Here is a 20,391-nt window from a genome sequence, read left to right as displayed (position 1 = left end):
AATATTTCGCTCATATGGCGACGTGCATGCGTGTGTATGTGTATGTGCGGCTGCTTGTACTAGCCCAGACTTAAACTGGTTTTATAGTGCTAGCCCACTGGGATACCACGCCGCAGTGAAGCATGAATACCCCACTCAGACACATTATACTGACTCCGAGCCGACCAGTCCTTGTTGTACCCATTAATGCAGAGCGCCAGGCAGGGACCAACAATATCATATTTTAACATCTTTGGTATGACGCGGTCGGGGATCGAACCTGCGACCTTCGCTCTTCGGACGGACGCTCTAACCACTACACCACGGAGGTGGTCCTTGAGGAATGGGACATTCTTTTAGTTAATGATACTGCTTTTGGAATGTATTATCTTCAATTTCAGGTAATGACTGAAGTACCTGTATTTTACAATAAACCTGTTAGCCACGACCTTTTAAAATCTATAGGGACCAGTTGGTTTCTCCCAAAATGTAATTGTTTTGCATAAAGCATGAGTCAAAATTGAACTGTAGAGTGTTTGGATATAATTTATTCACGTTTACCATCGAGTCATATGATCATGTAACATAACTTAGTTCTAGTAGTCCCTTTATAAAATAATAGATCTATCTCTTTTTTCCTGCAGAGAAGAATATGAATTTTGTGCCAGTGGGCAAGACACACTTTTTACTAATTTGGTCACCAATATAGCTGTCTTTCAACTATTGTCACCTTGTATAAAATTCACTTAGGCAAATAAGTTTGGGTTAAGAGTATACGCATAAAACAAACACAGAGGTTGAGTTAAAAGTGGTGTGCTTTAGATCTGAATCTTGCTTAAAGGTCACATGCAACGTAAAACACAACTTTGCAGATTCTGATACCTTTCGGTATGGACATAGCGAAACAAATCGTCAAAAATGCAAATTCAACTTATAAAGTTGAAAAATAACGCGATGAAAAAACACACGCGAAATCGGAGTTCAAACGTTTCACTAATTTTCCCCAGACTTTTATGGGGAATACGGGTTTCAACAGCTGGGCTGCGCTCATAGCACGTGCGCAAGTAAATAGGTTCGCGCAGCTTGGAAGCGGGTTGTCGGGTGAATACTCGGTGAAGGCTTTGGTGTGAGCTATTTTTCTAATGTTTTGTTGATATCTCACAGGCACGAGCTTTTTATATGTTATGACAGTAAATAAACTGTTTATATAATTTCATTTGTCTATTTCACCACACGTTCTTCTTACCGAGTCACTTTCTCAGTTCGATACTTAAAAGCAATGTCATTATTTGCGTCGACAGAATTTCTAACTGTGATATAGATATGTCGTTGTCACAGACAAAACTCAATGTCTGTTTTATTGGCACCTTTGTGTCTGCCTGCCCGTCTGCTAATGACAATATTCAATACACAACTGCGATCACTGACCACATGCAATTTTAACTTAACACCAATCAGGCTATACACCATAAACAAAACGCATTGATTTATGGCCCGAGTTCGGTCTCTGTCACATTATGTTATTACACAGACAGGCAGGTGTGATACTTGAACACATGACATGTTATGATGTCTGTTGATTGCAAAATGTTATACACAAAAAATGAGCATGTATTTACAAAACCCAACATCTCTATATACACACACAAATAGCCGTCAAGGCGGCATCTGCTAATGAACCAGCCGTTACACTTGAGTGCACACCCACCCGCTCTGACTGGGTTCGGTATCCCGGCTGCTTCGTTTCGAGGGAGGTAAACCCAAGCACAAAATATTGCACTTTTGATTTGCGATTATACAATTTAAAATTTTGTTTATTTGTTTTTTTCATAATCAGCAATGCATATTATATGTCATGAAGAAGTGATAATTGTGTTTTAATTATGTTTGATTTTTTGGTTGCATGTGACCTTTAAACAATATATCATAGGGAATCATAACATTCTGCTTCCTAGTTACTAGGGATGCCACGATACATCGATGCATTGATACTTTTTCTAAGACGATACAATTATCGATACATTCAAAACTGTATCGATATTTAGTTTTGAAAGTATCGGTTTAATTATGTTTATATATCGTTCACATTTTGCAATTGTATCATGTTTTTTGATGTTATGAGAATTATAAATGATGATTTTTCATGCACAAAGATGGAAATTAGAACTATTTAATCTCTGAGAATCAAGAATGTTGATCTTATCATGGACAATTATAAAATATGAAATATTACTGTTCAAAATGTAACTAAATTTACGCAATAATGCCAAGAATATAGGTATCGTGATACGTATCGAATCGTGACATGGGTATCGTGATATGTATCGATTCATGCAACTAATGTATCATGACATCCCTACTAGTTACTGTTAGTGAACCCCACCACCCCTTTTATATATTGTCGACGCCTCATTGAACAGTGAGTCGTCTGTCCATCCATCCATAATCACTTCACTCCTGAGCATAACTGAAAGATCGTTCAGTATCTTTTAACAAAAATTAATAGATGTATCAAACAGAACTTAAAGTGGTGCCTTTTACTATTTACAGATAGTTATTTTTTTATCGATTTCCATGGAAACAGTTTGGACTTGGTTTCAAAAGGAGGGGTTGGATTTCGTTTCCGGAGCACAACTCAAAAATATTTTTCATCCTAACTGGGTACATGTATTAACCAAGGAAATGAATTTGTTTCCTGTTTCCATGTCATGTTTGTCCTTACCATGTCTCTAAAGCTAATAGGTATTCTTTCATGAAACTGTGAGCTCACAAAGACCAGGTTGTCAAATGATGCCTTGTGCTACTTGGGTTGTTAAGAATTTATGTTTTGCTCGTTTCCATGGCAGAAGTTTGATTTTGACTCTATATATAGGGCTGTATTTTTCAGGACCATATCTCGAAAGGGTATCAGGTATTCATTCATGAAACAAACAAAAACCAGGTTGTCAACTGCTGCCTTTTGCTATTAGGGATTTTAAAATTGTATTTGTTCTTTTAACTTTGATGTTGGTGTGTACCTGTACAAATTCCATGCTATTGTTTTGATAGCTCCATAACTATTCTTGTATACTGATGGACAGATAAGACAGAAATTCTCTCATCAAGTTGGACTCTAAGTAACTGTCAGATGATTTGATCTTTCAAATTTGTGGGGGCCAAGGGGATTTGTCATCTTCTGATGACTCTTGTTTTAAGTGCAGCCCGCCTCATATCATTGACTTCCGTCGGCATGTCACATATCCCAAAAGCTCACAACACGGAAGTACATGTCAAAATTCAGTAAGCAAGGTGTAAATCATTTTTGCAATGTTTACTGCAGTTGAATTCATCTGTACAGAAAGTGTAGAGCTGATGTCAGAAAGACTTTAGCCAGTTGTTAGTGATATTATGAAAAGATCAGAAACAATGTCAGTGGTTCTTTTTTGCAGAATGTCCATGCACAAGCAGGTATGGAGCTGGTTTTTGCAATGATGCGACTGGTGCATGCTGCCACGAGTACTGTGTTGGCGGCTGTACAGGACCAGAAATGAATCAGTGTATCTCATGTCGGAATGTCACCTACAATGGACATTGTCAGCCTGCCTGTCCAGCGGAAACTTACATGGTAAGTTGAATAATCAAAACCATATTGTCCCCTATGAAATTGATGATTGGTCTGTTGCAGTGTCTTTGTTTGTAATGATGCCATGGTCAGTTTGGAAAGTTAATACAGAATGTCCACAATTGCTTGTTGAGAAAGATGTCTCTATTCACACATTGAAGACACTACAAACAGTGTATGAAATGAGCCCCAAACCCAGCCAACTTCAAAATGTTACCAGCCCAAAATGGATTTTACCAGACCAGACACCAAGATATGGTGAATTTACTCAGATCTATGGAACATCTAAAACATTTACCAGACCATTGGGCTGACTTGCTGTAAAATTTAGATCGTCTGTCATAAATCTAGCCCATCTCGGGTGGTCAAACAGACCTTATTCAGACATGAAAATGGCAAAAACACTGAAAATGTAGCCGGGGGTCTTTTATTGCAGATTTACATCAATCTATAAAATGTGCAAAATGAAAACAAAATTCCAGAAATCCGCGGAAAATTCTCATCATTTCTGCTTATTTCATGCACTGCTACAAATTGTTCAGTACCTTCATGTGCTGATGGTTGATCCATTAACACAAGAGCAGTGTGCTGGCATACATGCAAACTGCACTCTTCGGTAGAGCATATATGCCAGAGGGTTTCACTGTCTGAGTATGAGCCATCAAGTTGTTTTGTCACCATACTTGCCATTTTGGGTTTAAGTTCAGGAAAAGATATTAAAATTATATACTAAAGGTTGTTTGAGACATTGTGAATGCCACTGAACTTTAGCCAGTGCAATGTATATCCCCTTTTCACAAAGATTACGCAAGAGAATAAATCTGTTCTGGTGTGTTTTTGTGTTACAGTTTATGAACAGGAGATGCTTGCTTGATCGAGAATGCATCAACATCAGTAGGAAGGCAGTGGCTGACCACTGGAAGATCATTCGCCATGAAAACACCAATGCAGCATCCCCTGGACTTTGTGTGGAAGAGTGCCCCAATGGTTACAGTGTTGATGAGAAAGATCCAACCTCGTGCAAGAAATGTGAAGACTACTGTCCTAAAGGTATCACAATTGCCTACTTTCTTAGACATGTGGGTTCGGTAGTCAAAGTTTTATTAAAAACAGTCATAGCCTGTTTTTGTAGTGTTTGTTGTAAACATCTCGCCACCTAATACTGGACCAGTCAGTGTTTCCATTATCCAGTACATACCGAACTTTGACCAATACAAAGTTTATAGAATGTCTGGTAATTTCAAAGGCTGTCAGTCATCGTGTCCTGCAAATTTTATAATCAATTTTCTAGTTACCTCTGTCAGTTATATTTTTCCTCGAAAAAGATTGTTTTCACAATGATATCGAGGTGTTGTCAAATAAGAAATAGCAGTTTTGGAAAAACCCAGGCTAAAAATAGTGACATTGTCACCTTGCGATACCCTCTACATTTCTGATTGGTTGTTAGGATGCTAGGTCTCGCGCACAATGAAAAGTGTGATCACATGACAGGTAAAATTTACAAATGACCGGTATTTGAAATGCTAGCTGGTCACACTGTCCAGTTGCAAAAAATGCCAGTAGAAACACTGCCAGTGAAGCTTGAGTGAACTTCACATGCCACTGATGATGACACCTCAGGTAGTTCAAAATATCAAATGAACCTTTTGTTTCACTATGGGCAATATGACCGTTACTCAGGCATTTCACTGATCATTGGTGTAAAATGTTGGTATGTTTGGAACTCTCCACTGATATTATGTAATACATTTTAGTGTGGAGATCTATACAAGCTAGAGGGTTGAGTTGGGTTTCCCCAAAATATACTTACCACCTCCGTGGTGTAGTGGCTAGAGTGTCTGCCTGGAGAGTGGAAGGTCGCGGGTTCAATCCCCGGCCATGTCATACCAACAGACATTAAAATATGGTACTTGTTGGTCCCTCTCTGATGCTCAGCATTAATGGGTAAAACAAGGACTGGTCCCTCTGGCAATGAGTCAAAACAAGGACTGGTCGCATAATGTGTCTTTTTTCGGGTATTCATACCAAAAGACGTTAAAAATGGTACTTGTTGGTCCCCCTCTGGCGCTCAGCATTAATGGGTAAAACAAGGACTGGTCGACAAGGAGTCAGTATAATGTGTCTCAGTGGGGTATTCATGCTTAGCTGCGGCATGGTATCTCAGTGAGCTAGCACTATAAAACCAGCTTAAGTCTGGGCTAGTACAAGCAGCCACACATACACACGCATACACGTCGTCATATGAGTGAAATATTCTAAGTACGACGTTAAACCCTATTGCACCTCACCTAAATATACTTACTTTAGAAGAGGTCACTAGTCTGAAATGACTAATTTCATTGTGCAGTCAAGTCTCTCTACTCCAACTACCACATTTAACTCACCTTTTCTAATGATTGAATTGAAGCAGTATTGTTTAGTCCAAGCAGTCTCATAACATTTTCTCTCATGCATACTTCAGAATGGATGCACCTGGGTTGGTCTTGAAATATAATGACACAATTCAGGGAACAAGTTGCATTTATGTGGAAAACATTGATCAATTATCTATTAGCGTAATTCTCTTTGAAACCTGTCACCAAATGTTATACTTCTTGTTTGTTTTTTCTATATATCAAATTGATGGATCTGCTTATAGAGGTGGGAAGTGTGTGTTTTATCTACATATGCTTCTTTATATGGTTTATGGATTGTTATGATAATATGCAATTGGATTTCTTGTCATACCGTAATTATCCCCCGCATTTCGTCAAGCCATGTCCTGGTTTTACTGTTAATTGGGTTTTGTATTTATCATTTTGTCATTTCGGAGCAGAACTCTAAAACCGTTCCCTATTTCTTCACCAAACTTGGCACATAGATAGATCTGGTGGTGTACTGGTGCCATTTGGTAGTTTTGGAATTCTGAATAGAATATTTTTGTCGTTTCCGTGGCAACAAGTTTGACTTAGACTGAAATTGGTGGTAGTGCACTTTTCCGGAGCTGAACTCTAAAACCGTTCACTATTTCTTTACCAAACTTGGCACATACATTGGTCTGGTGGTGTACTGGTGCCTTTTGGTAGTTTTGGAATTCTGAATAAAATATTTTTGGCGTTTCCATGGCAACAAGTTCGACTTAGACTGAAATTAGTGGTAGTGCACTTTTCTGGCTGGAACAGAACTCTAAAACCGTTCAATGTTTCTTCTCCAAACTTGGCACATACATAGATCTGGTGGTGTACTGGTGCCTTTTGGTAGTTTTGGATTTCTGAATAAAATATTTTGGCATTTCCATGGCAACAAGTTTGACATAGACTGAAATTGGTGATAGTGCTCCTTTCTGGAGAAGAACTTTAAAAACCTTTCAATACTCTCCTTCCACTTTTCTATATACACACCTGAATATTTGACATAATCATAACTCGTAGACATAATCATAACTCGTAGACATAATCATGAAGAGTATTTTGCCATTGCGGGGGATATTGATGACTTTGTCTCTTTCTCTTTCATGAGAGTGTCAAAGGAGCAGTCAGCCATGAATATTCTTACACCAGTGGTCTACTAGCAGCAACGGTATTGATTATATTATGCAGTCAGTGACCCGAATATGCTTACTTTTGTAGAAAGGAGTAACAGTGTTTTGATTACAAAAGACACCTGAATAAAACAGATGCTGCATTTTATTCACATTTCTGTGAAATAGATTTGATGTTTGATATCATATTTAACTTCTGAACATTAAATGAGAGCCCAGAGATGCTGAATTATCTTTAACCCTCAACAATTGTATCAAGCACAAAATACAAGTCATGTGGGACAACGTTTGCATCCTTCTTTTCTTCTTGGTGGTTAATATTTCTACTCTGAGACTTCATGATTGCATCCTAATCTTTGACTTCGTTATTGTAAATATCTTCTACTATCGGTTAGTGAAAACTGTCATTGACATGGTTGTAAAACTAAAAGATGTAAATGTACAACAAACAAGTCAAAATGAAATCTTAACTATCCACAGCATTCATGTTTTGTGACCTTCATTACCATATATTGCATAACATAATTAGAAAGGGCCATGCTCGATGGCCAGCTGCCTATTCCTTGTCTAGGTCTAGACATTGTAATCAGTGCACAGGACTGTTTAAGACTGTGAAATTGGAAAACATAATACAGTTGACAAAGGAAAAAAATATACTGGCTTTTCAATGTGTTGCAACTTGCTAGGAATGACAACTGGCCTGTGGAGGGGTGTTGTACTTTTGGTGCACTGAATGCTCATCATTTTCATCATCGTCGTCGTCATCATCATCACCATCATTGATCCTACCACAATCTTGAGCCAACCAAAGTCGCATGCATCTATAGCAGAGAAAACACTTCAGTTGCTATGGATTGTGAAGTTTGATAATATATCGTTCTCTCTTCCTCAGAATGCTTGGGAAAGACTGTAGACAGCATTGAGTCAGCTCAAAAACTGAAAGGCTGCACAAAGATCAAAGGTCCTCTTGAGATTCAAATCATGGGTGGAAGTGAGTTACATCTTCTTCTTTTTCAGTATCAAAAGTTATTTTTCAGTAAAATGAATCTTTTTTGTGTGAAATAAAAATGTTATGGTTTCCATATATACTAAGCTTTGATGCAAACTTGGTCTTTGTTTGTACCATTAACTATATGTTTGATATTGTCAAATATATAGCGTTTTTCCATTAACTCTTTTTATATTTCCCTTCCAGGTAATATTGGGCAAGAACTTGAAGCTAGTTTAGGACAGATTCAGGAGGTCACTGAGTACATCAAGATCGTCCGTTCATATGCTCTGTTATCATTAGGATTCTTCAAGAATCTGCGAGTAATTCATGGGGACAAGAAGCAGTATGGCAAGTAAGTGAAAGAAATTCAAAACCATAACAGTGTTTCAGTTTTTTGAATGTGTGTTGGCTTAATTTGAGTAATGAAAGAAGGGACAGGAATATTTGGGATCCAGTGCAGTTGGAATATATTCTTAGCAGTGGGGCAATATCAGGATCTGTGGAATCACTGTCTGACATCTTAGATGCTGAATATAGATGGATTCTTGTAAATGTGTTAGTTTTGTTTCTTCCATTTGTCTCACTTTCAGAAGAGTTTATTTTGATGAGATTCTCTTCTACATTATTTAGAGGTGTGGTTAAAGCATTTGCTTGTCACACCGAAGACCCGGGTTTGAATCCCCACATGGGTACCATATGTGAAGCCTGTTTCATGTATCCCTTGCTGTGAAATTGCTGGAGTATTTCTAAAAGGGCAAAAACTGCTCTTACTCATTCAGAGCATATTACAAAGCCATTGATAAATGCAACAAACCTCTTGTTATGGGACTGCACATGCCATCCACAGAACATTTAATTCATAGCGAATATTAGAACATTTGTGAATAACACAGTTGTTTAAGGCATTTCAGAATATTTCTTGGACAGAGTGAAGTATTTTACATCAGTGTTCGGTGTAAGATAGCAAAATTTAAATTCAACCATTTCATCATTGCAAGGAGTGACCCACTGTATTGTTAATATGTATTGCCTTTGTGTTTGCAGCTACAGCCTTCTAATTATGGACAATGCAAATCTTCAAGAATTGTTTCCGAAAGAAGTGTCTTCAAATATTTCCATCAAAGCCGGTGATGTCGCATTCCACTTCAATCGAAAACTGTGCTACCACAAAATTACAGAATTTCTCACGAAGATTAAAGTCAAGTATACAGACAACGATGTTAGCCCACTTACAAATGGAGACCAAATTCCCTGTAAGTAGTATTATGCACAAGATATATACATTTTGATTACATCCTTACGAAGCTGGTGTTGAAATAGTTGCTGATCTGTCCATCCATGACAGATGGTGCTTTTTTCATTTGAACTGTATGTTTATGGAAGCATGTGTCGTCATCATTAACATCTCTTCTGTCTTAGGGTAAAAGTCTCTGAAACAACATGTCAGTAGTCATGTTTGGTGTAGGAATCCTAATGGAAACCATGCTGTAAATCTGGAAATTCTTTTTCATAGAGATCGTCCTTGGGGTACATATATGCATTTTCTGCGCTGAAAATGTCCTGTGACAGTTGTATCAATGTTTTAATAAAAATATTGTACAATAAATAAAATCTTTTTTATCTATTATACGGCCCCCACCTCGTGGAGTTACCTCCCGCTACGCATGCGCATCCAACCAGGTTAAGCACCTAGGCCCGTATCATCATTCCTTCTGCTGTCACTCCACTGAACGGATGTGTCGAGTAGAGCTGAACTCCTTCCATAACACGGAGTTAAAGAGAATAATGTCTGGGACACCACCACCTGTATGTATGGTCTTTATTTTGTCCTATGAACGGAACAGTAAGGCTTTGCGGTCGGTTGTCTCAAAATTGTGACTTTGTATTAAATATTTTACGCTCACTTTCCCGTGGTTTACGCACGTGTTGCTTTGCCATGGCGGGAAGTTAAGCGTGCCACGTGGTTGTCATATTGCCTTTTAACCAAGTATTTCTTCCCGTGGTCGCATTCACGTAATTTTCAATGTTTTGTACGTGTATATTTATGCTGCTGGCTCCGCTGTTAGCTACATGCTTGCGTGTTTGCTTTCAGGCGTTTTCCGGATGTTCTGTCTGCGGACAAAGTATTCCCAGAGCAGACAAGCATGACAAGTGTCTCGTTTGTCTAGAGAAAGTCGGACATAATCCCGACATATGTGAACTATGTATGGGCTTCTCCCCCTGAGCCCAGAAAAGGAGGGCTGCCGATATCCTCTTTTATAGAAATGCGAGAGAAGGGAGGGGAACTGAACCAGGTCCCCCCTGTCTAAAGCCCAAAAACCTAAGGCAGGCAAAAAAGCTAAGTCGCGCAGTAAGGCTCCTTCTACTGCTCCCAGCGGTTTTGACATGTCTGTAATCACACAGCTTTTTCAGCAGCACATGGACTCAGTGAAGTCCCTTGTTCATAACGGGAGGTCTGCCCCGACCTCCCGTTAACCCAACAGGCTGTCGCCGTGGGTCCGTCCCAGTCAGCTCAGCTACTCGGGACCACTCACGCTCTCTTACCACACGTCCCAGTGGGAGGCCGCCTCTCTCTATTCCTGCCGGAGTGGGAGAAGGCTACAAGCAACACTTGGGTGCTGTCCACCGTCAGTGTCGGCCATCTACCACTGTGGAAGCGAGGCCCGCGAGAAATTCGGACATAATCCCGACATATGTGAACTATGTATGGGCTTCTCCCCCCGAGCCCAGAAAAGGAGGGCTGCCGATTTCCTCTTTTATAGAGAAATGCGAGAGGCGGGAGGGGAACTGACCCAGGTCCCCCCGTCTAAAGCCAAAAAACCTAAGGCAGGCAAAAAAGCTAAGTCGAGCAGTACAGCGCCTTCTTCTGCTCCCAGCGGTTTTGACATGTCTGTAATCACACAGCTTTTTCAGCAGCACATGGACTCAGTGAAGTCCCTTGTTCATAACGGGAGGTCTGCCTCTCTCTATTCCTGCCGGAGTGGGAGAAGGCTACAAGCAACACTTGGGTGCTGTCCACCGTCAGTGTCGGCCATCTACCACTGTGGAAGCAAGGCCCGCCAGAATTCACCGGCATACGTCGCACTCCGGTGCCGTCATGTCAGGTCAGGGCGGGTATACTGCGAGACGGAGTTCAAGCTTTGCTGGACAAGTCCGCTATAGAGCGCATACCACCGGGCGAGGAACAGGCGGGATTTTATTCCACATACTTCCTCGTTCCGAAGAAAGACGGCTGGTTCCGTCCCATCCTCAACCTCAAGGGGTTGAATCGCATGCTAGAGGTTCCATCCTTCAAGATGGAGACACTTCGCTCGGTGATCTCCTCTGTTCAGCCCGGCAATTGGCTCACGTCAATCTACCTAAAGGATGCATATCTACATGTGCCCATTCATCCATGGTTCAAGCAGTACCTCCGGTTCTCTTACGACGGGATGAATTACCAATTCACGGTGCTCCCCTTCGGCATATCCACTGCCCCCAGGGTGTTCACCAAGCTCATGTTAGTGCCAGCCACCCTCGCTCAATCGCAAGGAAGGCGTTGTTACCCTTACCTTGACGACTGGTTGCTCAGCCCGCTAACACAGCCAGCGAGCCTAGATTCTACTCACACAGTGATAACCATTCTAGTTTCGACTGGGGTGGATCATCAACCTCAAAAAATCCGACCCGGTACCCACCCAGGACTTGGTTTTTCTCGGGGTGCGATTCCAAACTCACAAGGATCTTGTCTCCTTGTCGCCCGACCGGGTCACCAGAGTACGGGAGATGGTGTCTTCGTTCCTCTCCCAGCCCCAGGCACCAGCACGGACTTGGCTCTGTCTACTGGGCCATATGGCGGCGACTTTCTCTGTAGTGTGGCGGGCGCGGTTGAGGATGGGCCCTATACAGCAAGCTTTGGCGAGTCTGTGGGCTCACTCGGAGGACCTGGAGCAGAGTCTCACAGTCCCCGGGTGGTTGTCTCCTCACCTTCAGTGGTGGACCAATGTCGGGAATCTCTCCAAGGGGGTCCCTTTGGAAATCTCAACGCCAGCTCTTACAGTTCAAACCGATGCGTCCCTCACAGGGCTGGGGTGTGTTCTGGGCAGTCTGTCGGTGTCCGGACTCTGGTCGGCGAAGCCCGCCTTCACATCAACGTGTTGGAACTGAGAGCGTGCGGTTGGTTTCTCTTCTGGGAGCATGTTCAGGGCCAGGTGGTTCGATCTTCAGTTGGACAACCGTGACGGGCCATGATGTACATCCTGAAGCAAAGGCGGCACGCGGTGTCCTAAGCGCTCTGGAGGCGTGGGACTTTCTCCTCTGCGCGACCAGTGCGACCTTCAGGTTCTCCTTTTATCTCCGTGGCTGGAGAACGTCGCGAGCAGACGCTCTCTCTCGCCGGATCCTGGCCCCGCACGAGTGGATGCTCGACCGGCAGATATTCAGAGTTATCTCCCAGTTGTACGGATCGTTCCAGGTGGATCTGTTTGTGTCAGTGTTCTGCTCTCGAATACCGGACCAGAGGGCGTTGGCTTCCGATGCCTTCCTGCTGGATTGGACGGGCAAAGTGCTCTGGGCGTTCCCGCCGTTACCACTCATTCCCCGGGTCCTCTCCCAGCTGTCCCACCAGCCAGCTCGGCTGCTTGTGCTACTGGCACCGCTTTTGCCGTCACAGAGCTGGTTTCCGGTAATTCTCAGGTTTCTGGCTCAGCCTCCTGTCCTATTACCTTTGCGACCGGACATTCTCACTCAGAACGGCGCGCCATACCCCAATCCAAGGATTCAGTGGGTGGCTTGGCCTCTGTCAGGTCTAACCTCGAAGCACGCGGAATTCCTGCAGCAGTTGCAGACACAATTCTGGCTTCGAGGCGGGATTCGACAAACGTTCAGTATGAGGATAGGTGGTCCCGCTATGCGCGCTGGTGTTCAGATAGGGGATTGCAGATCCCTTTTCTGCGGATTTAGTCCGAGTATTAGAGATTTTGCAAGCTCGTTTGGAAGAAGGCCTGGCGGCTTCGACCATTCGTGGCTACTCCACCGCTATTTCCACTTTTCACACCCCTGTCGATGGTGCTCTTCTGGGGCAGCACCCTCTCGTACAGCGCTTTTTAGCTGGCGCACCTTGGGATTTGTCAATTGTGCTCGATTGGCTGTACGGTCCTACGTTCTCACGTCTATCGGCTATTTCCATTCAGTTGTTAGCATGGAAGGCTGTATTTCTGGTGGCGGTAACATCTGGGCGTAGGGTTGGCGACTTACATGCTATGTTGTCAGACCCGGCGCTGACTGTGTTCCATTCAGATCGTGTCAGTATTCGCCTCCCTGATACTTACCGCCCGAGGTCGATCACGCTTTCCTTGTGACAGCTCCTATCGAACTTCCTACTCTCACCCAGCCTTCCACATCGGGGACCTCTCCTACGAGCACTCACCCGTTGGATGTCCGAAAGACTCTCAAGGTCTATATCAAACGAACACAAGGGATCCGTATGGGTACCCATCTGTTCTGCTGTTACGGTGGCGGGAAGGCTGGGGTGCCAGCGAGCAAACAGACCCTGTCTCGCTGGCTTGTATCGGTCATTTGTGCTGCCTATCAGGCTAAGGGCGAGCCTCCCCCTGAGGGGTTGAAGGCTCACTTTCGGTCAGGGCACTCGGCTCACTATGGTCGGTAGTGAGTGTTTTTCCCCGTGATCGATGCTCTCTCTGATAGACCATAAGGTGGGTGGGGTTGTTTACGTTTATTGATATGCGCTTTGTGCGTTCTCATTATGCTTAACCTGCGAGACCATAAGGTCGACTCTCAGTACCTTTCCTCCCTGTTGGTTACCCTCCCATCATGCCTCTCATCAGCTCGAAGCTCAAAACGGGACATGTATCAGGTGAGTGATTGTGGCGTCTGTTACATTATTCTTAATGATCGCTATTTGTGTGTACTTTAACAGAATTCCCTCCTCCTGGCCTCCGGTCTTTGGGAGTCTGTGTTTATGCATATATGTACCCCAAGGGACGATCTCTATGAAAAGAATTAACCAAACCTGAAGAGGTTTTCAATTCTTTGAAGAGAGTCGCCCCTTGAAATAAAGGCTCTCCAGCTCCCGCAATTCTGTTCACTGATTTATTATAAATAAAATCTTTTTATCTATTATATGCTTACCCACCTGGCATGCGTGGAGTTACCTCCCACTATGCATGCGCGCCAACCAGGTAAGCACCTAGGCCCAATATCATCATTCCTTCTGCTGAATAAATCAGTGAACAATTTTCAGCGCAGAAAATGCATATATGTACCCCAAGGGCGACTCTCTTCAAAGAATTGAAAACCTCTTCAGGTTTGGTTAAGTTTTATGCGGCTGACAATAGTCTCAACTGCAACTCTCTGTTAATATTGCAAAAACAAAAGATACTTCTGCTCACACATTAGTAGGAAATGGCATGATGAAATTGAAAGTCAGTGACTGGACTACTTCACAGTGTGATGTAAGCAAGATAAGTTGTGGCTGCGCTTTGCTGATTCAGTAATGACACTGAGTGACAATGTGGGATTGTGTAATAAAAAACACAAGATGTGACAGATTGTTCATTTAATCACACACTGGTTGTTTGACAATATGTGGAAGGGATTAAAATGAATATGCTGTCTTAGAAGATTGAGAGAATGTTTCGCAATTTTTGTGGTACTTAAATGCTTACAAAACTTTCCAGATTTACATGAAAGAAGTTGTGGTTTACCTGCTTTTTCCTTTTTATTTCAACATTTTGGGGTGTAAACTGTCACACAGAACCAACCTTTTTGAATACTTTTGATTGCAGGTTCTGTGAAAAAGATGGATCTTGATGTTCGTGTGGGACCAAATTTTGCTATTCTTCGCTGGCAAAGGTTTGAGCAGGCTGATAGTCGTCAGCTGCTTAGCTATGTTATCAACTACAGGGAAGCGTAAGTACTCCATTATGTGTGATGGGATTGCTTTCCTAAAAAGGCATATTGTCAATGTTGCCTGTGGATTGTAAACTGGATATTTTCTTGACTGTCAGAAACTGGTTTATGACCTAACTGAGTGTTTGATGGTGCATCTGGTTGTAAACAAATCTGAAAGAATCTTTGAGGTAACGGTTCTGTTTGAGAATATTTGTATTAAGAACTGTATCTTGATAAAATGTTTCATGCTATTAAAACGAAAGAAAACAAATGCAAGGGAAAAGAAATGGAAACAAAGCTTTGAAAGTTTTGAAATTTGTATCTTAGAAACTGAAATTCATAGAAACAAGCATGAAGATGTCCTAGCAGCTGTGGCTAAAGATATGTGTATGATGTTCTTCACCAGTAATTATGATATGGTTCCTTTTGTCTACAGAAAATCCAAGGATGTGAACATTTACCAAGGTCGAGATGCTTGCATGGATACAACGTAAGTGTATGGGAATAATATGTCTTGGAAATTCGCATACCTCTATCCTTAGAGAACGGCATTTATTTTATATCTACCCTATTAAGATGTTAATGCTGTTGCTGATTGAAAATTTCACACCAAATATAGATAGATAAGGATAAGTGAAGGTGTTTATGCATACAAAATTATACCAGAGACAGATATAGCATTTTAAACATACGATTCACTCCCAATCAGTGTTTTGTTAAAAAAGGAGATTATTCTATCCAAAAATGTTTGAGACCTCATCATTGCATCTGCAGCTGGAAGACATATGATGCAAACCCTGACGACTATAAAGATCCAAACAACATAGTGGAGTTGGTGTTTGGACTCAAACCATGGACTCAGTATGCTGCCTATATCCAAACCTACTCACTCGCCACAGCCAATGAAGCAGCTAACAGTGAACTTATGTTCTTCACAACCCACCCATCTAGTGAGTGTTTTCTTTGCTGTCTTTGTGTTTCACAATATTCAGTTGTGTCTCTTCAACATTGGCGGGGGCGGTGGGGTAGCCAAGTGGTTAAAGCGTTGGCTCGTCACACCGAAGACCCGGGTTCGAATCCCCACATGGGTACAATGTGTGAAGCCCATTTCTAGTGTTCCCCGCCCTGATGTTGGTAGAATATAGCTAAATGCGGCGTAAAACCAAACTCACTCAGTCAGTCAACATTGGCGACGTCTCGTTGAGATCTGAGGTTAGTATCTGATGTTGTAATGGTAAGGATTTTGCTTGAAACAAATGATGTCACAATATGACTGAAATATGAAATATAAACCCACTCTTCACCTACTGAGACAAATGACGTAATGATATTTTCAGGATTTCATCAGCTTTTGAAAAGATGTTCTTCTGTAACATTTCCTGATTGGATCAACTCTTTAGGATGGTGACGATCAGAAATCTCAATGTCCTAGAAAATGAACAAATGGAATCCCTGAATGGGTTCAATTGAAACTAATTTCACTAACTGGTAGACATTGATATGTTTGTGATGCAGACAGGCCCACATGTGAAAAATGGGTTTCATTCTTGCTAGGGATGATTCCCATCTCTGTGACAAGTTTACTATCACATGTAAAACCCATGTGCGTTATGCATAGTTTCTGGTTATATGCAAAATTCTACAAGTGTCTATTGTTTCTTGCATAGTCACAGTACTAGTTGTTTTATTTTTTCAGCTGATTATTTCCAGAGATATTACCATTGTTATGATTCTGTATCTTTTATTCTGCACATTGCACTGTTTCAGTGATAGTGAGTACACATAAACACATACCTGTGTTGATATGGCCTGCCTATTTCATCGACCAAAATGTGGACTGTGTTGATTCTTCTTTATCATCAGGATCACAATGCAAGTCATTGCCTGTTCAGTATGTTCGATGAATCAGTATCTATAACCTTTCCTCCTCATCATCAAAAGATGTATGTTGTCACCCCATTATGTTTGCAGCAGTATAGGTTACGTAACAGGTTTCTGCGACATTGAAATGTTACTGACAATAGCATGTTAAGTAAACATCCTTTCACACACCCTGTCAATTGTTTCTGAACAAGATATAAATTTGATTTCAGAGCCGACTACTCCCACTGATTTGGAAGTATATTCTGAAGAACAGGGAGAACTGCGTGTACGTTGGAACCCACCAAAACGTCCCAATGGCAATGTTACCCATTACTATGTCTACTGGCAACTTCAGGAACTGGAAACAGAAGCCTTTGACAAGAGAGATTATTGTGATAACCGTAAGTGGACTGTCATGGAATACAAGGTTTCTGTAATGGCTTTTAGTCCATAATTGTTTTCAAGCTTACTTCAAGTGTCTTTTGCACACATTGGTAAAGATTATTCTCTGTGAATTCCATGGATCAGAATATCATGTTTCAAGTGAGAAAGTACTGCAAGCTAAAAGAGGTATGAAAGGGCAGCAATGTTTGACTCGGCTAGTAAGTTCATCTGAGGTAGGCAACAATACTTGGTGTTATGGTTCACAAGCTCTGTCTAGTTAGATGTAATGTTTGAATCGACTGGTGGTAAAATACATTACCTCATTTAATGTTGTAAAATAAACAGTTTGGAGTTATATTTACATTTTATTAATGAGGTGTGTTGTTTATTTCAATTTCCAGCTATCCTGATGCCGAAGAAGCGTAAGGTGAAAATCCATGATGAGAAGACTAAGTACATCAACCAGACGATGACAAAAGATGGCCAATGTTGTCAGTGCCCTAAGTCCAAGAGAACTCTCGAGGAACAGCAGAGGCAGCGTCAACAGCAGATTGAATTTGAGAATGACCTTCATGATAGGATATATACAAAAAGGTAAATCACTGAAGCCACAAAAAAAAAGACTGTTTTTAAATTAAATACAAATCAGTAAGTGTTCTGTGATTGTTCTGTGTTTGTCTAAACCATTGCGTATGTAGTTAAAACTAGTGGCAGTTTCTGGCTGTATATCTACATCAATCCAGAGATTCCTGAGTGGGTCTGCAGAATTGCAGAAAGCTGTTTGTAAGGATAGGATGTCATGTGTCTGGTGCTTAGAAGCAGGTAGAGGCATTTTACATCATTGGAATGCAGTATGGACTTTAAAATACATGTATTGTAGAGGTGACAATGAAGTTAGTTGAGCACAAATCCCAAAGAATTTTGCTGAATGTGTAAGTCTCTGTTATAAAAAGAAGGCATGTATCATTTAGATTCATAAAATAAATTTCATTAATGATCTTGCTTTTTATAGGCCGGAGTTGTCCAACCGTAAGAAAAGAGATAACACCCCAGATGATGAACCAATGGAAAGGGATCCAATAACCCCCAATGTACCTGATAAAAAAGAAGCTAAGAAAGTGACACTGGATAAGAAGAAGGTTGCTGGTGATAGCAAAAATGTGACTCGTGCTGATAACAGTCAATCAGCTGATGAAAGGAACAACTCCACGGCTGATAACAACTCTGATAACAGTACTAGACCTGTCTTCAATCAGATTACTGTTTATGGAACTGAAATTGTGATCCCCAATTTGGGTCATTTTCAAGAATACAATATTCAGGTTTGTTATGTTTATCAGATGTTTCCAATAGATGGTACAATATGATGTGAATTGAAAAGAATGATTGGTATTCTGTTGCAAATATCATTTGTTTTCCATGTAGAAAAATTCATTAACTATTAAAACGTCCAAGTAAAAGTGTTGAAATCACATGGTCCCCAAGATTTTTTGGGGAAACATTTTATCTTCTGTTTTATGCCATTACCATTTCAAATTTTATTTTGATGAAGCATTTGTGATCAAGTATGCCCCAAAATATTACGGACCTGTGAAGATCTGGGTTAGAATTGATCTTCTGTAACCCATGCTAGTCGTAAGAGGGGACTAAGGGGATCGGATGTTCAGGCTCGCTGACTTGGCTGACACATCATCTTATCCCAGTTGTGTAGATCAATGCTCATGCTGTTGATCATATAGCTGGAATATTGCTGAGTGTGGCGTAAAGCTAAACTCACTCGCCCACCCAAAAAATTACAAATTTCTCTGTTGGCTTTACTTGCTATTGAGAAGTATGATTTCCTTGTAGAATTTGTTCCTTATTGCTTCTTTGGTGGTGGGGTAGCCTAGTGGTTAAAGCGTTCGCACGTCAAACTGAAGACCTGAGTTCAATTTCCCCACATGGGGGCTATGTGTGAAGCCCATTTCTGGTGTCCCTTGCCATGGTATTGCTAGAATATTGCTAAAAGTGGCGTAAAACCATACTTACTCACTCACTCACTCACTCACTCACTCACTCACTCATTGCTTCTTGTGATGACCATATGTAGGAAAACTGTTACGTTATGAGTTATGTGTTTTGTTACATAGGTATTAGCATGTCAAGAAACAGACCCAGCCACAGGGATCAAGTATTGTAGTAGCCGAGCTATAGCCACAGCCAGAACACTGCCATCAAGTAAGTTTTCAGTACAAGGTGCCTGAGAGGATTCAGGTTCACACTAGATGCACAGTAATCTCTGTTGGCTGATCATGTTGGCAGATGTATGTTATCATACCACAATGCTGTGGACAGTCGTTCATGCTATCAAACACTAATAGCTGGGGGAAATGTTTTGTGAATCAAACTTCATTGATTCCAGGACTTTGTAAAATATGCTATGTCATTTATCGTACTGAACCAAAACATTTAGGGTAAATAGCTTATTTAAAATGAATGTTTTTAGTTCATTAAAAGAACATCCAAAATATTTCTGATCCCCTGGCTGCCGAACAGTTATTGCCATATTTTAGCGGTATTTACAGATAACTCTGACGTTCGTTAAATTAATGAAACAGAATTAATTATGATACTTAATTAGCCAATCACCGATGTATCCAGCCTGTTCACTGCCACCAATTGTGTCTTTATATGATGCTGTGGAAGGGAATCATGGCAGTACAAATAGATGTTTTCTCACAACTGTAACAGTTATCGCCATTTCAGAATTTCTCATGTCATTCGTGAAATAATATGTCATAAATAACAGTGAATAATTGAAAGTGTGACTAGTTGAGTATTTTTTTTACTGTAGATTGATAGGGATTGAAACAGTTAATGACTTTTGTGAACTTGAACTTGCTAGTATATAGATCGTGTGACATCCCCCTGACAAAGTTAAAAATATATTATAGGGTTCATAACTTTATCTTTAATTTTTCTCTTATATTACTTACCATGAAGAATTTTCTTTTGCTGTCCTTTATTGTTGTCAAATACTGTGGGAAAAAATACCGGAATTGTGCTTGACCGGAACTGCGCATGGGTGATACTGAAGTATTGGCGATGTTTGTTTGGCAGCCAGTAACATTTTTTGTTCCGTATTTATGGAATGTGAAAGGATCCGTAGGTAAAGCAGTAACA

The 20,391-nt window shown here is 41.1% G+C and overlaps 1 protein-coding gene across 1 annotated transcript in view; it reads left to right on the top strand.

Annotated features, from left to right (window-relative positions):
- LOC124255463 (putative molluscan insulin-related peptide(s) receptor) overlaps positions 1-20,391 on the top strand; it is a 50,317-nt gene that overhangs the window by 19,124 nt on the left and 10,802 nt on the right. Inside the window, exons 3-14 of the mRNA XM_046689381.1 lie at positions 3,408-3,583; positions 4,429-4,630; positions 7,993-8,091; positions 8,296-8,443; positions 9,136-9,344; positions 14,877-15,000; positions 15,419-15,472; positions 15,757-15,932; positions 17,076-17,246; positions 17,631-17,823; positions 18,242-18,551; positions 19,359-19,446. Of these exons, the coding sequence (XP_046545337.1) occupies positions 3,408-3,583; positions 4,429-4,630; positions 7,993-8,091; positions 8,296-8,443; positions 9,136-9,344; positions 14,877-15,000; positions 15,419-15,472; positions 15,757-15,932; positions 17,076-17,246; positions 17,631-17,823; positions 18,242-18,551; positions 19,359-19,446 (1,950 nt within the window). The remainder of the gene's footprint in view (positions 1-3,407; positions 3,584-4,428; positions 4,631-7,992; positions 8,092-8,295; positions 8,444-9,135; positions 9,345-14,876; positions 15,001-15,418; positions 15,473-15,756; positions 15,933-17,075; positions 17,247-17,630; positions 17,824-18,241; positions 18,552-19,358; positions 19,447-20,391) is intronic.

The sequence above is a fragment of the Haliotis rubra genome, unplaced genomic scaffold (assembly GCF_003918875.1).
Source record: "Haliotis rubra isolate DU_JTF1 unplaced genomic scaffold, ASM391887v1 Scf60, whole genome shotgun sequence".
Taxonomy (NCBI): domain Eukaryota; kingdom Metazoa; phylum Mollusca; class Gastropoda; order Lepetellida; family Haliotidae; genus Haliotis; species Haliotis rubra.
The sequence above is the reverse complement of the archived record's forward strand: the minus strand, read 5'-3'. Positions and strand labels throughout refer to the sequence as shown.